Source organism: Halichondria panicea, chromosome 2 (genome assembly GCF_963675165.1).
Source record: "Halichondria panicea chromosome 2, odHalPani1.1, whole genome shotgun sequence".
Taxonomy (NCBI): domain Eukaryota; kingdom Metazoa; phylum Porifera; class Demospongiae; order Suberitida; family Halichondriidae; genus Halichondria; species Halichondria panicea.
In genome coordinates this window covers 7,051,523-7,072,095 of record NC_087378.1, presented here as the reverse complement: position 1 = coordinate 7,072,095, position 20,573 = coordinate 7,051,523, and the positions used below count along the sequence as shown (strand labels likewise).

Here is a 20,573-nt window from a genome sequence, read left to right as displayed (position 1 = left end):
ATGTGCAAAACTGCAGCCAAACGAGGCTACGTGATAGAAACAACATGACCAGAAGTGTTATAAAATTAAAAGAATCACCTAACACAACTGAACTAGGTTACCTCTGACAGGACGTTATCTTTTATTAATATTCTACATTAAGTTATGTGAGAAGCATCCCATGACTAATTTTATACGATAGTAAATGAGCAGGGTGTCATACAGGATTTTGAAGTAGAGGGGGGAAATGAGAAAAGTAACCAGAAAATGTTGCTAAAAAAAGGTAAACTGTTATTTCAATACCCAGCTATGGACACTCAGTCATAATTGAAAGGGGGGGGGAAATTGGAGCTAGGGGGGGATATCCCCCCTCCCCCCCCCTGTATGACACCCTGATGAGCATTTACGATAAGTAGCTAGCTGAGTAGATAAACTAAGCTGTCGAATAGATTACAGAAGACATAGGATGCGCCATCAGAAAGGACACACAGTAAACTAGTAAAACCACAATTCATCTGATATAATAGCACAGTAATGGATAAAGTAGCTAAGCAACAATGACCAAGAAATAGTTGCTATCAATACACATGGTCAGTACAACTCACAAAGGAAGGATTGCGATGGCCCAAGCGTAGAGAGGCTTCCTGTCAGAATTCACACAGAGCACACCTGGCTGAGCAACGCCCCACTTGTATTCTTTGATCTTGGGGTGGACCTTGTAGAAGCCGGAGTCGGTGGAATTCTCGCCTCCTGATATCTTGATATCAATCAGACCCTCATCGTTGAGATAGTTGCGCAACTTGTGTTGAGGATCAGACCATGCCTGCAGGGGAAGGTTAGAACGTGTCATGATGGCTGTGTGTAGTGTATACATGTATGCATGGAAGACATAAATGTAATTGAAATGTCAGTGGCTATAATTATTTGTACAGTACTGAACATAATTATTAGCACATACACAGCTTGATTTTAATTAACTCATTATCTGAAAGGCCTCTCTCTAAGCTTTCAGAAAATCATAAAATTAACGTAATTGGACCATCGGAACTAAAGTTATGGCCGTTCTATGGGTGAGAAAACAATAACACAGAAAAACCTAAGTAGGAGTATGTAATGAATATACATATACTCAGCAGTTTACCTTTAAATTTATGATGACAACAATCACAGTATTAACACTTGACTCACTTGAAATTGAAGCTCACTGCCTTATCTGTGTCGGCCTGACTCTGAGCAGTTACCCACAACCCTTAAATTCACCATGGCCTGGTTATATAACTGATTAAATGTTGCAGGACAGAGCTGGAATATGTGCAAAATGAATGAACATGCAAGCTGACTCCTATAGTGGTATAACCATTTAGGACATGTAACTTATGCCTCGGGGTGTAGATCTGTATAGCCGCAGGAGGCATATGCAAAAAGCTGCTCGTGTGTCTGTTTACTGTATACTTAATAATGTACCTATGCACAATTTTTGTCAAAATATATATATCATATAGATTCATAAAAATTCAGCATTTGAACAAAAATAAAATTCAAAAGATTAATGACAATTAAGCAGTTATAGGTGTGAACACAGTGCATAGCATTAGCCTCGGGAAGTGTACCTCAGTAATACTGGTTTAGCACATCTTCCATCATAATACTACCTGACTATACACAAAAGAACGAAGTCCAAAATTTTAAGATTTATACGGCATGTGCAGTTGTAAGAATGTTACAGAGGGAGCAAGCTCCTCTGGTGCGTAAATGTCTTGGCACATCCTGGCTATCAGGGTCGATCATCTTTGCTTGGATGATGGTCCAGATGTCCGGGGGAACAGGACGATCCGAGGCACCACCAATGTTCATCTAAACAGAGGAGGAGTGCTATTATCGCAAGCACAACCACAGTGTTAGCTATTCTAAGGATACATAATTGTACTTAGATCCTATGTAGTACAATGTCAGTACAATGTCATGCTTCTAAAACGATGTAGCTAGCTTCGCATAAGTATCTACGCTAACCAACAGTCAAAGATGGCTAAATATCATCTGAGCTATTTCCTGTCAGGTACACACAAATTTGCACAATGTTTGTGTCCATAGCAATACTAAAACTATGTAGCTAGCTTCTCGTAATTATCTTAACACATTAATTTTACACTAATGCCAACAGTCAAAAATGGCAAATGATACCATTGACATCTAGGATCCTTTAAACCACTAATTAGTCACAATGAATTTCTGAGCTTCCTGTCAGGTACACACACAATGTGCCCATAGCAATACTATAGCAACTGTGCAACTGAGCAGGAAGTGGCAAGTGTGTGCATGCATCTACCTGACCTGAGGCAATCGAAACATTCTTTGAAACAAGAGATACATGACAAGAGACATTACAAACACTCATTAAGTATGGGGCTACCTGACCTGAAGACTTAGACAATGCATGAAGCATGTGGTGCCGTTACCTGAGACTACGTGACCACAGACAAACAAAACATGGGGATACCTGACCCAGCTACTTGAATACCTGATCCTACCTGACCAAGGCTAATAGAAGTATTTAATTAACAAAGGACTAGCTGAGAGTACCTGACTAATTAAGCCATTCACCAGCTGAAATAACAATATGCAATGGTACTTAGTGCATGGCTGCAGCCAAAGCAATTGAAAACGTGAGGCTACGTGAGGCTATACATGATAGAAGTGTCATGTAAACAAGGGCTACCTGCGATTACCTGAGCAAAAGTGTTACAAGAATTCAAGAGCTTAGGTTATACCCCTGCATGGCGTCATCTTTATTAATAACCTACATCAATTATGTGAGGAGCATCCCCATGGTTTTAAAACGTGCCTTATAAAAGCTGAGACACTTAGCTGTAATGTAAAATAGATAGCACATAAAAGACGCATTAAGTGTACGTGTATGTTCCATTTAATAGAATGGGCACACAGTAAATATTTAGCAGTTGCCATTTCACAATTCAACTAGACACAACATCTCATCAACACAGTATAGTGGCTACGTGCAGATAAAGTATAGCTGTATATAATATAAGCAACTAAGACTAAATTGCTATCAATACAATTGTCGGTACAACTCACAAAGGAAGGAGGATGGATTTGCCCAAGCGTAGAGAGGCTTCCTGTCAGAATTCACACAGAGCACACCAGGCTGAGCGACGCCCCACTTGTATTCTTTGATCTTGGGATGGACCTGTAGAAGCCGGAGTCGGTGAAATTCTCGCCTCCTAATATCTTGATATCAATCAGACCCTCATCGTTGAGATAGTTGTGCAACTTGTGTTGAGGATCCGACCATCCCTGCAGGGGAAGGTTGGCACGTGTCATGATGGCTGTGTGTAGTGTATACACGCATGGAAGAACTTGATATAATTGAATATCAATGGCTATTTGGACATAATTATATAATTATAAGCACATACACAGTTTAATATAGGTGAGAAAACAAAAACCTACTCTTCTGCAATGAATGTACATACTCAGCAGCAGTTTACCTTCTTTAAAGTTATGATAACAACAATGAATCACAATTTTAACACTTGACTCACTTAAAATAGTCCAGTCCCTCATGCCTTATCTGCGTCAGCCTGACTCTGAGCAGTGATGGCAAAGATACCCACATGCTTACCCTTAAGCTCACCAAGGAGATCATTGAACTCCTTGAGGTAAGCCTGCAGAGGAGGGGGGAGGAGGGTAAGGTGTTTTGTTGGCAAGGGGTTACCCGGGTATCACATCACATGAGGAGAATACACAGGGCCGAGCAAAACACTTGAGTTTATTGGGTAAAGGAATACCGTATTCCACTAAATAAATTTATAATTTATTAGTAAAGTATGGCCTGTTTCTTTCAGTTATTATAACTATAAGCTGAAAGTATGTTGCAGGAGGACAGGAGCTGGTAAAAATGAATGGACAAGCTGACTCTTATAGTGGTGTACGAAACCATTTAGGACATGCAACTTATGCCTCAGGGCGTAGATCTATAATTATAGCCGCATGCAGGAGGCGTACGCAAAAAGCTGCTTGTGTGTCTGTTTACTGTGTATACTTAATAATGTACCTATGTACAGTGTTTGTCAATTTGTATAAAAATTCAGCATTTGAACAAAATAAAATTCAAGAGAACAATGACAATTCAGCAGTTAGGTGTGAACACAGCGCATAGCACTGGCCTCGGGAAGTGTACCTCAGTAATACTGGTTTAGCACATCTTCCGTCATAACACTACCTGACTACACAAAAGAACAAAGTCCAAAATTAAAACTTAGTAAAGATTTATACAGCATGTGCAGTTGTTAAAGAATGTTACAGAGGGAGCAAACTCCTCTGGTGCGTAAACGTCTTGGCACATCCTGGCTATCAGGGTCGATCATCTTTGCTTGGACGATGGTCCAGATGTCCGGGGGAACAGGACGATCCGAGGCACCACCAACGTTCATCTAAACGGAGGAGTGTTGTTATCACAAGCACAACCACAGTATTAGCTTTTCTAAGGATTGTACGAGGACAACTTCTTATAAAGTACACTAGCTATGGCACGGATTGAAATCACTATCTAAGTACACACTTTAAGCAACCTCTCACAAGCGGACCTTCTTGATTCCAGACAGCGGACAAGCTAACTGCTTCGTGCTCCTAACTGACTAACTCTTTGCTTATTACGGACAAACAGGAAACCATACCCACGGTTTATGTCCAATATGGTAGAGGTCATTTGTAATGTTATGCGAATCATACTGCCATTGCGCATAATAATTTATATTGCTTCTTTGATTTCAAAGTTCCTTAGCTAGAAATAGGGTCTGTATACAGACCATACATGAACATGCTATCTATAAGTCTTTGATATATGCTATGAAATTTGAATGAACCTCCCACCAGAGGACAACCTCCAAAAAGAGGACAAAAGCTCTACTCCCAAACTGTCCACTGTACATGGAGGGAGTATGCTTCTAAAACTATGTAGCTAGCTTCTCGTAATTATCTTAACACATTAATTTTACACCAGTCAAAAATGACAAATGGCTTAAATAGTTATCATTGACATCTAGGCTCCTTTAGACTACTAATTAGTTGCTGAGCTTCCTGTCAGGTACACACACAATGTGTCCATAGCAATACTATAGCAACTGTGCAACTGAGCAGGAAGTGGCAAGTGTGTGCATGCATCTACCTGACCTGAGGCAATAGAAACATTCTTTGAAACAAGGGATACATGACAAGAGACATTACAAACACTCATTAAATATGGGGCTACCTGACCTGAAGCCTTAGACAATGCATGAAGCGTGTGGTGTTACCTGAGACTACGTGACCACAGACAAACAAAACATGGGGATACCTGACCCAGCTACTTGAATACCTGATCCTACCTGACCAAGGCTAATAGAAGTATTTAATTAACAAGGAGCTAGCTGAGCGTACCTGACTAATTAAGAAGCCATTCACCAGCTGAAATAACAATATTGATGTGCAAAACTGCAGCCAAACGAGGCTACGTGAGGCTACGTGATAGAAACAACATGACCAGAAGTGTTACAAAATTAAAAGAATCACCTAACACAACTGAACTAGGTTACCTCTGACAGGACGTCATCTTTTATTAATATTCTATATAAGTTATGTGAGGAGCATCCCCATGACTAATTTTATACGATAGTAAATGAGCATTTAGATAGAGCGATAAGTAGCTAGCTGAGTAGATAAACTAAGCTGTCAAATAGATGACAGAAGACATAAGATGTGCCATCAGAAAGGGCACACAGTAAACTACACAATTCATAATAGCACAGTAGTGGATAAAGTAACTAAGCAACAATGACCAAGAAATTGCTCATGGTCAGTACAACTCACGAAAGAAGGATTGATGGCCCAAGCGTAGAGAGGCTTCCTGTCAGAATTCACACAGAGCACACCTGGCTGAGCAACGCCCCACTTGTATTCTTTGATCTTGGGATGGACCTTGTAGAAGCCGGAGTCGGTGGAATTTTCGCCTCCTGATATCTTGATATCAATCAGACCCTCATCGTTGAGATAGTTGCGCAACTTGTGTTGAGGATCAGACCATGCCTGCAGGGGAAGGTTAGAACGTGTCATGATGGCTGTGTGTAGTGTAAGCCTAGTTCCCCACCTGACTTTTCTCTAATTGAACGCTAGGTCGAAAAGAGGACCTGGAACCTATTGCATGGGTGATAGTGCGCATGCGCTTCAAATGACCTAGAATATAGGTAATCGTACTAACGAAAGTAAAACGTTGTTAAAACTCACTTAATCTCTGTGAATGAGTTACGTGAAGCTGTAGCTTACGTCCTATTTTGCGTTGGTCTAGTAGGCTTATACACTAGTCTAAAGCCAGCCTCTCATCTACTTTTACGATGGCCGTATGGTCAATTTGTCTTCAAAAGCAGCGGTTGGAAGCACCATAGACTTGCCATAGCCTGTACGGAACCAAGCTCAGATATCCCAACCATATCATACGACCATTATAGAGGTAGATGAAAGTCTTTCTCGCTTCAGACTAGTGTGCAAGCTTTCTAGACCAACGCAATAGAGAGCTAAGTTGCTTCGATAGAAGCATACATTAGAGAACAGGGATCCCCAGATTCTGAAAAATAAATACACACATGTGCAATCAATCACCCATGCAATAGATACCAGGCTATATTTGTCTCCTTCCGTTATATTTGGCTTGGGACTGAGGCTAGTGAAGTCAGGATGCACTCCTGGTGAAGTGTATACCTTATTGTTACTATTATAAACGGGTACTAATTTAATTAACGCTAAATTAAGTACCCGTTAAAAAAATTCAAAAAACTCTTTTTCTAATGTAATTTTGTATAATGTACTTTTGAGAGTATGCTAAGCAAGCTAGCCCTTTTTTCATCTGTATCTGACTCCAAACTTTCCATTCAACGTTAAAACTCATCACTTGTACATCTTTTGACAAATATTGTGCTAATGAATTTGCAAATCAGCCAAAATTAGTACCCTAAAACAGAGAAAAATCTGAAAACGCTAAAATTACTACCTGTCTATAATTTAGTAACATTAAGGTACATGGAATACACAAATTATACCAGTGGCTATTTTTTACAGTACTGCGACATACACAGCTTAATTTAATGGGTGAGATATAATTATCAGTCTTGTAAAGGAAAACAATAACACACAAAACCTAACAGCACACAACTAGAGGGTTACTCTTCTGCAATGAATACATCAAGCAGTTTACTTTTATGATGACAACACAATCACAGTATTAACACTTGACTCACTTGAAATTGAAGTCCCCAGTCCCTCACTGCCTTATCTGCGTCAGCCTGACTCTGAGCAGTGATGCCAAAGATACCCACATTCTTACCCTTAAGCTCACCAAGGAGATCATTGAACTCCTTGAGGTAAGCCTGCAGAGGAGGGGGGAGGAGGGTAAGGTGTTTTGTTGACAAGGGGTTACCCGGGTATCACATCACATGAGGAGAATACACACAGATCAAAAAATAACTGATGATTAACTGCCTGGAAAAATTGAGTAAAATACTAGAATTACTAATGTCTATAATTAGTACAAAGGAGAGCTAAAATAGCTGACCTATAAATATATAAAAGATCTGCCTAACAGATATGTGCATGCAGTATACAGTCAGCAGACAAAGGAGCAAAAAGGATATCTGGACAGTGGAGATAATGTCTTCACAGGAAGTCAGGGCATGCATCCATTGTGCACTATTATATAATAACTCATTAGCAAAACTAATAATTATAACCGCAATGAATAAGGTACACACCTCTTGTGTAATAAGCTGTAGTCGTACAACCAGTTTGTCACACACTACATGTACTACTGGAACCTTGGAGCAGCCATTGTGTTACTGGGTACAAAACCACCTTGTTTATCTAGCCGTAAATTTAACACAAATTGCTTCACCTCTCATATCACAAATTTATAAATACAGTACAGTTGCATATATCGTATAGGTTGTATTAATGCTACCCCTCTCCCCTGCTCACCTTACAGTAGGGTCACCAGACCCCACGGTAGTAGATGATGAACATGGCATCGTAGTCCTTGATGGCAGAGTTCCACCAGGCAATCAGGTCTTCAGGAGTCTGACTAGTAGCAACCTCAGCAGCTGGAGCTGTCCCGTACTCAGTCTGGGGAGCATTGCTTGACACTGGGCAGGCAGAGAGAGAAGATTATGGACCAGAATGCAACATGTGGGTTGTATGAACACCTGGAGACGTGGAGGTATCTCCACAGCATGCTTTTGCACTCACATGGGCATGTTTCTTCTTGCTCCTCTGTCTCCTGAGGAGTCACTTGTGGCTCTTCGTTACTGGACATCTTTACTATCTATGCTTTAGCACCTTGGACGGTCTAGTAAGTCTAGATCCAACAGCAATGTGACTTTCTCCTGCACCAATGCCAATTAGGTTTATGGGCGTGGCACCTCTCAAATGACCTATGACCACCACTCGCACCAGTTTTTATTGTCGCGGCTAATTATAAGAGGCTATAGAACTCTATAGTACAACAGTCTATAAGTGCAAACACAGTGGGATCGAGAACACACAGTATAATGAGAGTTTGTTTATAATAATGCAACCCTAATATTCCTCTTGTTCATCCTCATAGTTATACTCCTCCGCTGCATAGCCTTGCTCGTCTTCGTACTGCGGATCTTGGTACTGGGGATCTTGGTACTGGGGATCTTCATACAGCTGATCTTCATACTGTGGATCCTCAAGGGGTTCAACTAATTCTGGCTCCTCGTCAGGGTTTTCAAACCCATCCTGTGGTAGAGGGTGGTGATTGATTACGAGGCGCATATTTCCTTTAATACAGAAAGTTCCCTAACAAATCATAAGTTATACCAAGGGCGTATACAGAGAAGAGGGCATGCAACTCGCCCCATTCTCAGAATCATCCGACTTCGTATTGAGCTATTTTTAGAACTGCCCACAAAAACGCCCACGCGTAACCTTTGACCGCACAAGGTAAATCAAAGTATTTTTATATCTGTGCCAGCTAGCTAGCTCGATTGCAGCATAGTAAAACTAGTTCTCAGCAGCAGTATGGCTTGTACTAGCAGTGTCAAAGGCAAAGGCAAACCATCCAACAGTTGCAACTCCAAGAAGATGAAACCTAGGTACAATAATCTGTCTTCCTGAGTCTCTGGTACTTCTTAACAATGCGCCCAGCACTCAACTTCATGCTCGAAGGGGTTGTCTTGGACCTGGCTGGACTAGGACTGGTCATGACACTTCTCTAAAATTTTACTGCACTGTTAGCTAGCTAGCTAGGCAGCTCTGATGTACACGCCCATAATTATAACTCCGTAAACAACACCGCCCACTTGTTCACATCCGTATACTGGATTCTATTTTTAGCATATCCGGTCTCTGATACGAAGTCGGATGAGTACGTAGGATACATAGTGAGTTGCATACCCTCTTCTCTGTATACGCCCTTGGTTATACGCACTGGAAAATGGTAAATAAGCCTTTTGTTTCGTTATTGGGTTTTTTGGCCCAACACAGAACTTTTCAACACACTACAAGAAAAAGTATGTACAATGCTGACATACCTGGGTGGCATACATGATATCCAGCAGAGGTTTTACCAAAGGATTATCATCATACTCGTTCTCCTGACAAGTGTTCTCTATATCTCTCAACTTGCCAAAGTAGAAGTCCCTCTCTGTTTCCAGTCCACTCACACTCACCTCCAATTCCCCTACCTGCAACAGTATAAAATTAACACACACAGTACATGTACGTGCAAGGTTAGGTAAAGTGACTTTACGGCACACTTTATCGCATGTACTGAAGTATTTCTCACTCGAGCTTCTAAGTCTTTAATCGTAGCCTCAGCAGCCTTCAACTTTGCACTACTGACTCCTGGTGCCTGTGCTCCCCCTCCTGAGCCCACGGGTCGAGCAGCAGGCTTTGTTGAAGGCTTAGCGACAGTTGTCTTGACAGGAGCCCTAGTTGCTGCCGCAGGTCTGGTTGTTTGGATCTTTGAGGGCACTTTTCTTACACCAACAGGCTTAGCTGCTCCAAATTTGCTAGGCGCTGCAATAATTATAGTTAGCACGAGTGCCCTAAAAATGGTGACATGATTAATTGCAATTCCTGACCCCGCCTACTACAATATGCATGTTTAATAGTCTGTACCAAAGTTATCACAAAGCCCTTTCCTGCCCAAAAATTGGCCCTTATAAAACAACAAAATTAATTCAACATTGATGCTACGTTCTAGACTACGATTACGAGATACAATAGTTTGTTACTAGCCCAATAGTTGACTTACTGGTAGCCTTTTTCATTTGGTTAACTGCATTCCCAGTGGCCAATGGTTGACCATCTCTTGCTGCAGCAGCATCATACTCACTGCCATCGTAGTTGGCATCAAAAAACTTCTTGAACCATTGGATAAACTCGAAATTATCTTGAAATTTACCCTTTACCAGCTTCTCAACGGGAACAATCTGTAGAATAAAGAATAGCGTAAGTAAGCACATTCGATCATCATGCATGACCATCATAACGTAAGTAGTATCAGAACATGTACATAATAATAATTATACGTCATCACGTATGTGTATGGAAAAAATCACTCTAGCACCTTATCACATACCTTGTCAACACCAACTTTCTTGAAAGAGTTTTGAGCAATTTTGTAGTTGCTTATGTATTCGTGCTCCTGTCTGGTGGCGAATTTGACTTTCTTCAACGACAAACACCCTGTGGCAGTCATTAAGGAAAGTGAATAATAATTATGTGAATCGAGCATACTTACCCGGAAAGAGCATGTCCATAAACTGACAATAGGCAGCACCTGGAAAAGCAACAATGTAATACACACAGATCAGAACCAACCAACCCACCCCCCCCCCCTTCAATGCAACTAAATCCCATAGCAACCCACCCACACCCCTCAACACAACTACATTCCGTATTAAACAACCAACACCCCCCTCTTTGCCAAATGTTCGATGCTACCAAACCACCCACACCCCCTTCACCAGGAAATTGTCTCTTCAGTAAATTGACTAGCCACAGACTGGTAATGTATATGTCTAACGTCGGATGGCTTAAAAATAGTGTTTATAGTCAGAGGTATATATGTACCTGAGGAGAGCTCCTCAATTTTTGTATAATTACACTGCAAGGTGCCATTGATCCAAGCTAACATGTCATGTCGACTGAGGTTCTCAGTGGTAGCAGAAGTTGAAAACACGTTTACTGCCATCACAATCACCGGCTCCACAAGACGAACGAGTAGAGGAGAGAAGACGCTTCCAGACGACCTTCTAAAACAGCTTTTGGTGGTTGCTTCACACACAAAAATACTATGGACACGTGGTTATCACATGAAAATCTCGTGAGGAAACAACTGAAAAAGAAAGCAGTCGCTGTGGACACAGTACAGTACAGGTACGTAGCCAATTATATACATTGTAGTACTTCTGTTTGCACCTAATCATCTGTTTATATATAATTATAATGTGACACTGCATATAATGACACTGTATTATTAACTAGTTACACTTTTTTCCACTGCAGAATTGGCCAAAATGTCAGCCTCCAAAGCCGAGGATACGATACGACAAGACATCATTTCCAAACTGTGTAACAGTGATGAAGGTCTTGTCGTCCTATTCAAAACGATTGCAACTGTATATCAGCACAATCCAAAACAAAATAACGATGAAACCGATGGCCAGACACCCGATGCAGACTGGACCGTGGTTGGTTATGGAATTCCTACTGTATTGGCAACCAAGTCAAAAGTTACACTCTGCATTTCAGACTTTGATGAAAACTTACCTGGACACGAAATCACAATCAGCAGCACGACACAACTTGTACAAACTAGCGAATACTTCACTGTAATTGGCATTCACAATGGAACCTACTTTGGACTAAGTTTTTCAGACGAGGCTATTGCTGGGAAAATCACATCTTTAATTTCTCTAGTCGTTCCAAATCTCCTCACACCCAAACCTGATGAAGGCAGTATTCCCAAACGAATTAAACTATCCCAGTCCTCCATTGAAGGTGAAAGCGATCCAAATGGCGACAATGAATGGGTTATGATTGAACAAGAAGATGCAAAAACAGATGCTGGTGGTACTGAAGATGTCGACTCTCCTGGTATATTTCGCCGAAACACTTTGAGAAGGAAATCAGGATCTCGATCAAACAGCCCACTCACTATTTCTGAACCCTCCAATTTTCGACACATCTCTCATGTTGGAGATGACACTTCCGTGGTCCAGCTTTCAAAATCAATGACAGCAAGTGTGGGCCAAGATTCCGTGGGCATGTCAAGTGAACCACGACCACCACCAACCCATCGCGAGAGTGGTACAGAGTCAACCTTCTCCTTTGGAGAGGTCCTTGAACCTGGTCCTGATAGCAGTGCCGTTCCCCCTCCACCACCCATTGCACCACCGCCACCACCACCGCCACCGCCACCCTCGGCTATGGATACTCTCAAGAAAATGGGTGCACAGCCACTCCCTGGAATGTCTCTACAGGATGAGCTGCTCAAAGGTGTGGCACTCAAGTCTTCCGCTGCGCCAGGTTCTTCGAGTGGTAATGCTAGCTCCATCGCTGAAGAGTTGAAGCGTGGGATTTTCCTTCGACCGGTTGGCTCGTCAAGCAAGACTCTCCCGAAACCTCCTTCCACAAAGAATAAAGGGCAGCTACTCTTTGAGATCAACACATTCAGACGAAACACATTACGCCATGTGGAAACCAAAAACATGACTGATTTTCAAGCAGACGACCCAGACAGTCTACAATCAGTGCTCAGGTGTAGTCTAGAGAAAATGAGGAGTAGGCTGAACATGCGGAACTTTTCAAAAGTGGCAGATGTCAACAGAGATGGGGAAGAGTCTGGATTTGAGGACGATTATGACGGTGCCCTTATTGTCTAAACTTAGTATTGTAGGACTTTTCAAAATGACTTAGCATGATAGTATAAAATTATGAATCATTTTACAGTTGATTAGTGTGTGTGTTTTTATGCTGCTAGCAGTAGTTGTCTCTTGTTTTTAATCTTTTAATGATGTTGGTAATTCAGTCTTTTTGTCAGCAATATCTTGCCACATTTCCTTGTTTGACCTGTGTAAACATGGTGCCATAATTGTCCTGCATGGGAATTCTTAAGGGGCTTACTTTGCGGCTTGCAGTAGGAAATCGACATGAGGCATTACAGTGCTTAGCAACTGACAGCAAGGCTCAGTAATACCCTTGATGAAACCAACCTTTGGGACATACAGCATGATTGAAATAATTATTTATACACGTTTCAGTACTTACTTGAATGCTTGGTAGCTTGTACTTGAAATTTCTGTCCACCATTTCAGTTGGGCTCAATCCTTGAGCTTTTTCCATATCTCCCTGCGAGCATACTTATCCATTGTTTATGTTACTACATGCATGCTCGTTCACCTGTACATGAAACTCTTGGAATAAACTCGTGACATTCTTGACATGAATGTCCCAAGGTTTGCAAGAAGAGCACACATCACTCACAGTCATCATTAGACATCTGACAAGATCTCTATACATGTATACATACACATACAGGTAATGGGTGCAAAACAACGTTAGCCATGCAATTATTACTTGTGTCGAGGAATCTCCCAGCTGAAACTTTTAGAGTCCAATACATTAGCCAGCGCAGATCTATTCTTGAAGAAATTAACAAGGTCTGTGGCCAGTATTGCCTTCTGTGTGATCTCAAAAGCCTGTGCATGTGTGGTATATAATTATAGCATTAGCATAATTTGAGGCAACGTACTTCTTTGTACTGTGACTCTGCTAACAGTGTGAACACATTGAGTCCGTCCAGTTGTAGCAGCTCAATGGTTTGACTGAAGTGGTGGTTCTCCAGTGTTGAGGTAGAGTAGAGTTGTGAGAGAGGGTGGTTGGTGGACGCCATGTAGCAATTATTGAGAGCACGGTGGTCAAGATCGTGGCAAAGACAAGCAAGCACAAGCGACAATTTCTGTAAAGATAATTATGAATTCCGTACAATTCCATATTATGTAGCTCACCTCCACACTGTTGAAATAGCCTGGGGCACCTTTCAGGATGCAGTACATACAATGCGCCACATGGAACGCATGGTCCCAGTTGTGGTATGGGTTGGATCGATAGTTCTTAGATACTGTTAAGGCAAACTTGAGAAGTTGTTGAGAGTTGAATAGAGAGCTGTCAACAAGGTTGGACACCATTTTGACAAGCAGGTGAGCCTTAATATCGCCAGGGATGAGATCAGTGTCACAGAAAAAACTGAATGGGTACGAGTGGTTGAAGCCATCGATAATAGACAGTTGTATCTAGCATGTACCTATCAATGTTGTGTTGTTGAATTAATGCTCTTGGTATTTCTTCTACCTCCTTTAAATGTTGTACAGAACACACTCTGTGGTATTGCAGTAGCTCATTAGCAACCTGTGTGTATGCATGTATATAGTGTACTTGTGGATTACGAGTATTATAGGAAGTACCTTGCACTTGGTCTCTAATCTTTTGCATTCCCTCTTCAGATGTGAGTGACTCAAATACAGACCGCAAACGAGGGCAACGGATTGAATAATCTGCTCGTCTATCTTTGAGAAGTGCCCTCTTTTTTTGTTGAGTGCTTCAAGAACCCCCATCACCCTATAAAGATTCAAGTCACACTAGTATACTGCATGATCTACCCTTGCTAATTACTTACCTTCCATCCACAATTAGAGGAACACAGAGCAATGTTTCTGTCTTGTATCCAGTGAATTTATCGATTTCACTACAAAAGTACTCATTTTTCTTTGTATTCTTGACATTCAAAAAATTGCCTGTCCTTGCTACGAATCCAATGACCCCCTTGCTCATAGGGAGGCTGTATGATCATCACATTCTGTGGTACTGTACTTGCATGCATTAAAATTGACATACCTCACGCGTTTCCCTCTATATGAAACAATGTCAAGTGGTTTCTTTCCAAGGTTTGAAATATGGTCTTCTATATGTGATGGGGTTGTTGGGTCTTGGTCTAAATGCACAGTATTAACGTCAGCTGATTCTTCATTGGTCACGCTGAATATACAAGCGTGCAGCTCTTGAGTTTGTTTATCAAGGAGGAAAAGTGAAGCCCTGTCAGCATCAAGGAGCTCCTTTATTGCTGTCTGCAAATTACAATAATTATATGAGTGGATATCTAGATCTACTTTACTGTACCTCTACAATTTGGAATGCATCCTTGTGTGGATCATCGGAGAGTGCTGAGCTGTAGGAAAGGTATCTAGAGTGCCAGACAGCAATTTAACCTACCCAATAAGCTTCATGAAGAAATTATTCAGCTGCTTTTGTAGGGAGGTGGGGCTCGCTGGTGGTTGCAGCGAATGGCAACTTTGATGGCTTCCTTCCATTGAGGCTGCTATTCCCATTCAGTCTTGTCTTGTAAAGACAAAGATTTCACGTTTTGAATGTCAGTTGCTATGAGCCGATAGTATGACCACAGGCACAGCTTCCTCAAAGGTAGATCTAGATACAATAATTAAATACTTTAGCTAGATCTAGCTATTATAAGTAACAAATTTTGTATCTCTATCTCAAATTACAAATTGGCTCTAATTATTGATTTTGTGCTAATAAGTTAAAACAAGGATTCCACACCTCACCATAAATCAAGACAACAGCCAACATACAGAATAATGTGCAGTAAAGAACAAGAATCCTTTTCTAGGGATTTGAGTACTGAAGAGAAACAAGAAAGCAATTCAAGGAGAATTTATAGTGCATCTTACCTCCAGGGATATTTTCCATTGAGTGTCAATGAAACACTTCAGTACCACTCAAAAACAAGCTGTTGTAAGGTACGAATCTCGCAAAGCCAACCATTAACAAGATTAAAATCATCTCTACCATATTCATACAAGAAAGGAGCATTCTGTGACCCAAATGGATTTCTCTGGATGCCAAGCTTTTTGTGTAGATCACCAGGTAGTGTGCCTGTAACGGGTACGTCTACACAGACAAATAATAACGATAATACAAAGAAGTCATCTTCTAGTATGTACAAATTTCCACCTGTTGAAAAGGTCCAAAAGCCATGGGTATGGAACAGATCTATAAAGCCTGTACCGAATGAGAAAACGTCACTCGAAAGGAGCTACAGTGAATGGAGTGAATGGATGCACAGCCCCTATCTCAGAAAAAAGAGGTTTAGTAACAGCTGTGAATCAAGACTGACATTTGAGAAGCGTAAAATGAATCATAAATGTGAATCATGGATGAAAAGCATGCAGTGAAATTTATTGCATAACTTTACTATAATTATAGTCTGAGCATGCGCAGTAGACTTTACAGTGAGCAGAGTATGATCTAGTCTACATGTAGTGGGAAAATACACACTGTTTAGAGGTAGAAAAATGGGGCTCTCACATCTCCTACAACTAGCCATTGTTCTTGGTGTGCTGGCTCAATAGATCTTTTAGCATGTGCACTGATGAGGAAGGCGTAGTGTCGTGTATGGAACTCGATTTACAATGATGCTTTGTATACTCCACGGCCAAATTGAGCAAATGAGATGCACAGTTGGAGTAAGTGGAAATTGAGATGCAGCTGTTTTCCAAGGTCATTGTAATGAGGAAGTTATTTCAAGATGTCATTGATGTTATCAGAGAAGGGAAACAATTTCCCGGCACAACTTCTTTGCTCAGACGAAACAGTTCCAGTGCGCAAGAGAATGCAGTTAATTCCCTACTAGACCTACTTTGCAATGACATTTGCAGATGTCGTCGACAACTGTATTCGAATCCCAAACCCCCAATCTGAATTAGCCAGAAGAACAAATTAATGCTTTTGTCGCTTCCAATTTGTTCTTGCATGATTTTGAGGTGGTAATGAGTTACACTCTGGATCGATTTGGATCATATACGTCTGTCATGCGATACTTGCGGGGTGATGATAGTGAAGCAGTGCGCACACTTCTCTATAATACATGGATTGCAGTAGTCAAGAACACCAATTGTCAAACTGGCAAGTTGAAACTATTGAAGCTAGTCTGAAGGATAGTTTTGAAGTGACGTTCGTTAAAGTTTACACAATGGAAACGACAAATTGAAATATTTCACATTGAACTTGAAGTAAAACACACCCAAAGGCAAAGCTGGTTTAAAGAAGGAGACAAACCATTCCAACCTCTGGCAAGCTTTGAAGATGTTGTGAATGATATGTTTGACAGGTAATTAGCATGCACGACTACGTACTGTCGTTTTTTTGCCTGTACAGGCGGCATATCATATGTAAACTTATGCTATAAAATAACTCTTGCACACACACGAGTCTGACACAACTGTCACCATGCAGCACAAACAATGTATAATACTTCCTATATATACCAGATTTGAAGACACCTATGACTACATGTACAATCTTAGTATGGGGAAGGGAGCATCTATCCAGAGAAGTTTACTGTCAACAGTTACCCGGTTATACATGACTCATGTCATGAGTTCCCAGAGACCCATCCCAACAAACAAGCAAAGAATATCAATTTTAGTAGTAGCGGAACTATAAACTAGTTTTAATTGTGTTTTTGTTTTGAAGTTGAACAAAAAACTATTCTATTCACAAAAATAATTGATAACACCACAGATAATATGAGCAATGCCTTGACATCAGTATTGTAGTACTGCACCCAGCTCCAGTTGTATGTAGCATAAGAGGGGACAAGATGAGAGTAGCCAACCTCCCAGTAGTGCTCCACCAAATCAGCAGCTCTCTCCACTCCTCCTGCTCTTACGAATATTCTCTGCAGGCGAGCCAGGCCAGCATCCAAGCTACCTGGGTACAAAGGAAACAATAAAAACAAAGCTAAAAGCAACTTTCTCACCTCTTTGTATTTGCAGAATAGCAGCCAGAATAGTACCAGTTGACAGGTGGTGTCGAAGGATTTGAATTCCAGCTCCACTGTGTTGCAGTCTGGCACCAACGTCCCCTTGATCGTTCCAGAACGGAATCACAATGATTGGCACTCCATAAGCAATGGCTTCATGTACTCCATTCATTCCACCGTGTAGAATAGCCAACCCAATAGCAGAGTGGTTGAGCACTGCTACCTGTGGTAGCCAAGGTGATAAGAAAAATCGGTCACTGTCTATTGCAAGTCCTTCTAAAATGTCACGGTTTTGTTCCCGTAAACTCCACACCACACTGTAATTGGTTGAACTGATAGCATCTACAATTATTTTGCCTTGTTCTCGTGTAAGGTGAGCTAACGAGCCCATACTGATCATTATCACACCTGCTCGCGGTTTGGAGTCTAACCACTTACGCATGTCACTTGATAATTCTTTCTTTTGCTTACTGAGCAGTGGACCAACATAGTGAGTGAGAGGAGATAACGTTCTTGGGTACTCAAAACCAATAGCTGTTGGAATAATGTGGGGAGCACGAACACCAAGGTAACCATTCATGTAGGAGTAATCAACCACTGGATCTGAACACACAAATTCGTAGCGACTTTTGTAGAATCGACTGTAAAGTCTGTTGTATTCAACAAATAGAAATGCTCGCATTCTCTCACTGAATGTCATATCATCAGAAATGCGTATCCTTCCTCGTTTGTTTGCATAGAAAGGTGGAAAAGACCACTCGGGCAGTAGATGAAGTTGATGCTGATGAGTAGTTCCCAAAACAATACCTGAAATATTCCATCTTTTGCTTAGACAAGCCAACACAGGTGCAAGCTTCTCCGTAGCAACAATTAGATCATAGTCTGTTAGATTGTCTCGATCTAGAAACTTTCCCATCCTGATTGAAGTGTCCGGGTGAATGTTAAACACTTTCCATCGATCACTTTCTGTACTGTTCCCAATTCCTGCGGCTGCAAAAACTCTCTGAAAATCATAGTACGTTAAATAACCATCGCCAGCATTGATGAATTTCATTCTTGCATTATCAGTCAGTTTTTGGGCCAGATTAGAGCCAGACATAGGTGTTGTGCATAGAGTTACATTGTGCCCTCTTCTCACTAGTTCCTCACCAAGAATAGATGGAGGCATTAGGTGCCCAGGAAATGGATTGGAGATGATTAGAATGGACAGAGTTCTCCTAGTGTTGAATAGATGTTCTTGACACTGCACACTGGAGCAGACTGAGAGAATTATAAGTAGAATCACTGTGCTTAGAGTCTCCATGACTTCTAGTTACTAATGGGTAAAGGATCATTCAATCAAAGATCAAAGAAGCAGTTTATTCATAGAAGACTACACTGTACTAGCTGGCCTTCGATTTCAGGCCATGGCTTGCTCAAATTCCCTGCTGAAGAGTTGTCAGAAGTTATTCAAGATGATGAGTGATAGTAAAACCTTTGAAAATGTGATGAAGAATGTAAGCATTTGCTTATGGTAGATCCACACGCATAAAAAGTATATATAGTCGCGCACCAGCCCTGAATATTTTCTATTTGAACACTAGGTCAATTTTAATCGGGGCTGAAACTACCGTCTCTCTTCTAATTACAGCACCACCTTAATTATTAGAAGCGCCAAGTCCACATTTTACTCTGATTGAGTGTCAAGTATATCTAAATCATCATTGCTTGCGCTTATAATACGAGCAATTGATAATATTATTCTGATACCGGTAACTCCGTAGAAACAGCTATAGTTACTCAACGTATAATATTATAGACAGGTAGTAATTTTAGCGTTTTCAGATTTTCTCTTTTTAGGGTACTAATTTTGGCGGATTTGTAGCAAATATTCATTGCCACAATTATTTGTCAAAATATGTACAAGCACATGTATGAGTTTTAAGGTTGAACGGAAAGTTCAGATGAAAAAAGGCTAACTCGCTTAGCATATTCTCAAAAGTACATTTTCATTAGAAAAAAGAAATCATTTTTCATAAAATGCGTTTTGTTATTAGCGGGTACTTAATTTAAAATTTGCTAAAATTAGTACCCGTTTATAATACAGTGGAACCACAATAAATTTTTGTGGTGCTGTAATTAGAAGAACTACATTATATACAAATTGGCATACGACCCTAGGTGCAATGATTGTAGGTTCAGGTGACAGCAGCATCTCATGGCAAGGTGGTGTGTGAAGTGACTGTAGAAAAGGATCACTTGAACAGGAATGGAGGCATGCATGGTGGATTCACAGCTACCTTGGTTGACCAAATAACAGCAATTGCTGTGATGACAAAAGAAGGGCAGCTGCCTGGAGTCAGCGTTGATCTCAATGTCTCGTAAGTTTAGGTTTTTTAGTTTAGGTTTTTATTATTACATTGACTTTGTGTAGATACTTGAATGGAGCTAAGGCTGGTGATTTGCTGGAGATAAGATCAGAATGTTTGAAGTTTGGAAAGTCATTAGCATTTACAACTGTGGACATTCTGAGGAAAAGTGATGGAACATTGATAGCAACAGGCAGACTAACAAATCATATTAGTGGCACCTATTAAGTCATCAAATTTTGATGCTCACTCAGGCTCATTGATTACATACCGCGGCGTATTATCAAGCACCATAAGCTGCGTCGTTGACGATCTTTACCAGATACAAGAATGGC

General features: G+C 40.9%; 6 protein-coding genes across 6 annotated transcripts; 2 read left to right on the top strand and 4 right to left on the bottom strand.

The window, feature by feature from the left end:
* Positions 1 to 4,056: 4,056 nt before the first annotated feature.
* On the bottom strand, positions 4,057 to 8,007 carry LOC135332220 (uncharacterized; the record flags this gene model as incomplete). Its single annotated transcript, XM_064527585.1, has 4 exons — positions 4,057 to 4,430; positions 5,845 to 6,060; positions 7,266 to 7,394; positions 7,999 to 8,007. Coding segments are annotated over 4 exons (498 nt in total), but the record flags the coding sequence as incomplete, so codon positions are not given.
* A 503-nt stretch (positions 8,008 to 8,510) lies between these two features.
* LOC135331007 (microtubule-associated protein RP/EB family member 1-like) lies at positions 8,511 to 11,257 on the bottom strand. Its single transcript, XM_064526022.1, has 7 exons — positions 11,122 to 11,257; positions 10,790 to 10,828; positions 10,628 to 10,734; positions 10,301 to 10,478; positions 9,830 to 10,062; positions 9,576 to 9,728; positions 8,511 to 8,781 (listed from the first exon to the last, which is right to left on the bottom strand). Exons 1-7 carry the CDS (start codon positions 11,240 to 11,242, stop codon positions 8,596 to 8,598), a joined length of 1,017 nt encoding a protein of 338 aa, XP_064382092.1. The 5' UTR covers positions 11,243 to 11,257; the 3' UTR covers positions 8,511 to 8,595.
* A 310-nt stretch (positions 11,258 to 11,567) lies between these two features.
* Positions 11,568 to 13,131, top strand: LOC135331003 (actin nucleation-promoting factor WASL-like). The gene has a single exon (XM_064526010.1). It carries the CDS (start codon positions 11,568 to 11,570, stop codon positions 12,933 to 12,935), a length of 1,368 nt encoding a protein of 455 aa, XP_064382080.1. The 3' UTR covers positions 12,936 to 13,131.
* Positions 12,980 to 15,468, bottom strand: LOC135331001 (probable 3',5'-cyclic phosphodiesterase pde-5). Its single transcript, XM_064526008.1, has 13 exons — positions 15,322 to 15,468; positions 15,229 to 15,277; positions 14,947 to 15,176; positions 14,729 to 14,890; positions 14,517 to 14,670; positions 14,357 to 14,460; positions 14,061 to 14,298; positions 13,805 to 14,011; positions 13,630 to 13,751; positions 13,453 to 13,564; positions 13,321 to 13,401; positions 13,177 to 13,265; positions 12,980 to 13,122 (listed from the first exon to the last, which is right to left on the bottom strand). The coding sequence occupies exons 1-13, from the start codon at positions 15,435 to 15,437 to the stop codon at positions 13,053 to 13,055; spliced, it is 1,734 nt and encodes a 577-aa protein (XP_064382078.1). The 5' UTR covers positions 15,438 to 15,468; the 3' UTR covers positions 12,980 to 13,052.
* A 2,067-nt stretch (positions 15,469 to 17,535) lies between these two features.
* On the bottom strand, positions 17,536 to 19,217 carry LOC135331002 (UDP-glucuronosyltransferase 2C1-like). Its single transcript, XM_064526009.1, has 2 exons — positions 17,888 to 19,217; positions 17,536 to 17,838 (listed from the first exon to the last, which is right to left on the bottom strand). Exons 1-2 carry the CDS (start codon positions 19,191 to 19,193, stop codon positions 17,579 to 17,581), a joined length of 1,566 nt encoding a protein of 521 aa, XP_064382079.1. The 5' UTR covers positions 19,194 to 19,217; the 3' UTR covers positions 17,536 to 17,578.
* Positions 19,218 to 19,220: 3 nt separating this feature from the next.
* LOC135331011 (acyl-coenzyme A thioesterase 13-like) lies at positions 19,221 to 20,533 on the top strand. Its single transcript, XM_064526027.1, has 3 exons — positions 19,221 to 19,386; positions 20,066 to 20,250; positions 20,304 to 20,533. The coding sequence occupies exons 1-3, from the start codon at positions 19,297 to 19,299 to the stop codon at positions 20,464 to 20,466; spliced, it is 438 nt and encodes a 145-aa protein (XP_064382097.1). The 5' UTR covers positions 19,221 to 19,296; the 3' UTR covers positions 20,467 to 20,533.
* Positions 20,534 to 20,573: the final 40 nt, after the last annotated feature.

What these genes read in the sequence shown, in the direction of transcription:
- LOC135331007 (XM_064526022.1), bottom strand. Translation starts at nt 11,242, where the DNA reads ATGGCAGTAAACGTGTTTTCAACTTCTGCTACCACTGAGAACCTCAGT. An exon ending in AGAAAGTTGGTGTTGACAAG is followed by an intron (nt 10,479 to 10,627) that starts GTATGTGATAAG and finishes TTTATTCTACAG; the next exon opens with ATTGTTCCCGTTGAGAAGCT. An exon ending in ATATCATGTATGCCACCCAG is followed by an intron (nt 8,782 to 9,575) that starts GTATGTCAGCAT and finishes CCTCTACCACAG; the next exon opens with GATGGGTTTGAAAACCCTGA.
- LOC135331003 (XM_064526010.1), top strand. Translation starts at nt 11,568, where the DNA reads ATGTCAGCCTCCAAAGCCGAGGATACGATACGACAAGACATCATTTCC.
- LOC135331001 (XM_064526008.1), bottom strand. Translation starts at nt 15,437, where the DNA reads ATGGGAATAGCAGCCTCAATGGAAGGAAGCCATCAAAGTTGCCATTCG. An exon ending in CAACAACACAACATTGATAG is followed by an intron (nt 14,299 to 14,356) that starts GTACATGCTAGA and finishes GTACCCATTCAG; the next exon opens with TTTTTTCTGTGACACTGATC. An exon ending in CAGAGTCACAGTACAAAGAA is followed by an intron (nt 13,752 to 13,804) that starts GTACGTTGCCTC and finishes ACACATGCACAG; the next exon opens with GCTTTTGAGATCACACAGAA.
- LOC135331002 (XM_064526009.1), bottom strand. Translation starts at nt 19,193, where the DNA reads ATGGAGACTCTAAGCACAGTGATTCTACTTATAATTCTCTCAGTCTGC. An exon ending in TATTCTGCAAATACAAAGAG is followed by an intron (nt 17,839 to 17,887) that starts GTGAGAAAGTTG and finishes CTTTGTACCCAG; the next exon opens with GTAGCTTGGATGCTGGCCTG.
- LOC135331011 (XM_064526027.1), top strand. Translation starts at nt 19,297, where the DNA reads ATGGCTTGCTCAAATTCCCTGCTGAAGAGTTGTCAGAAGTTATTCAAG. An exon ending in TTGAAAATGTGATGAAGAAT is followed by an intron (nt 19,387 to 20,065) that starts GTAAGCATTTGC and finishes CAATGATTGTAG; the next exon opens with GTTCAGGTGACAGCAGCATC. An exon ending in AGCGTTGATCTCAATGTCTC is followed by an intron (nt 20,251 to 20,303) that starts GTAAGTTTAGGT and finishes GACTTTGTGTAG; the next exon opens with ATACTTGAATGGAGCTAAGG.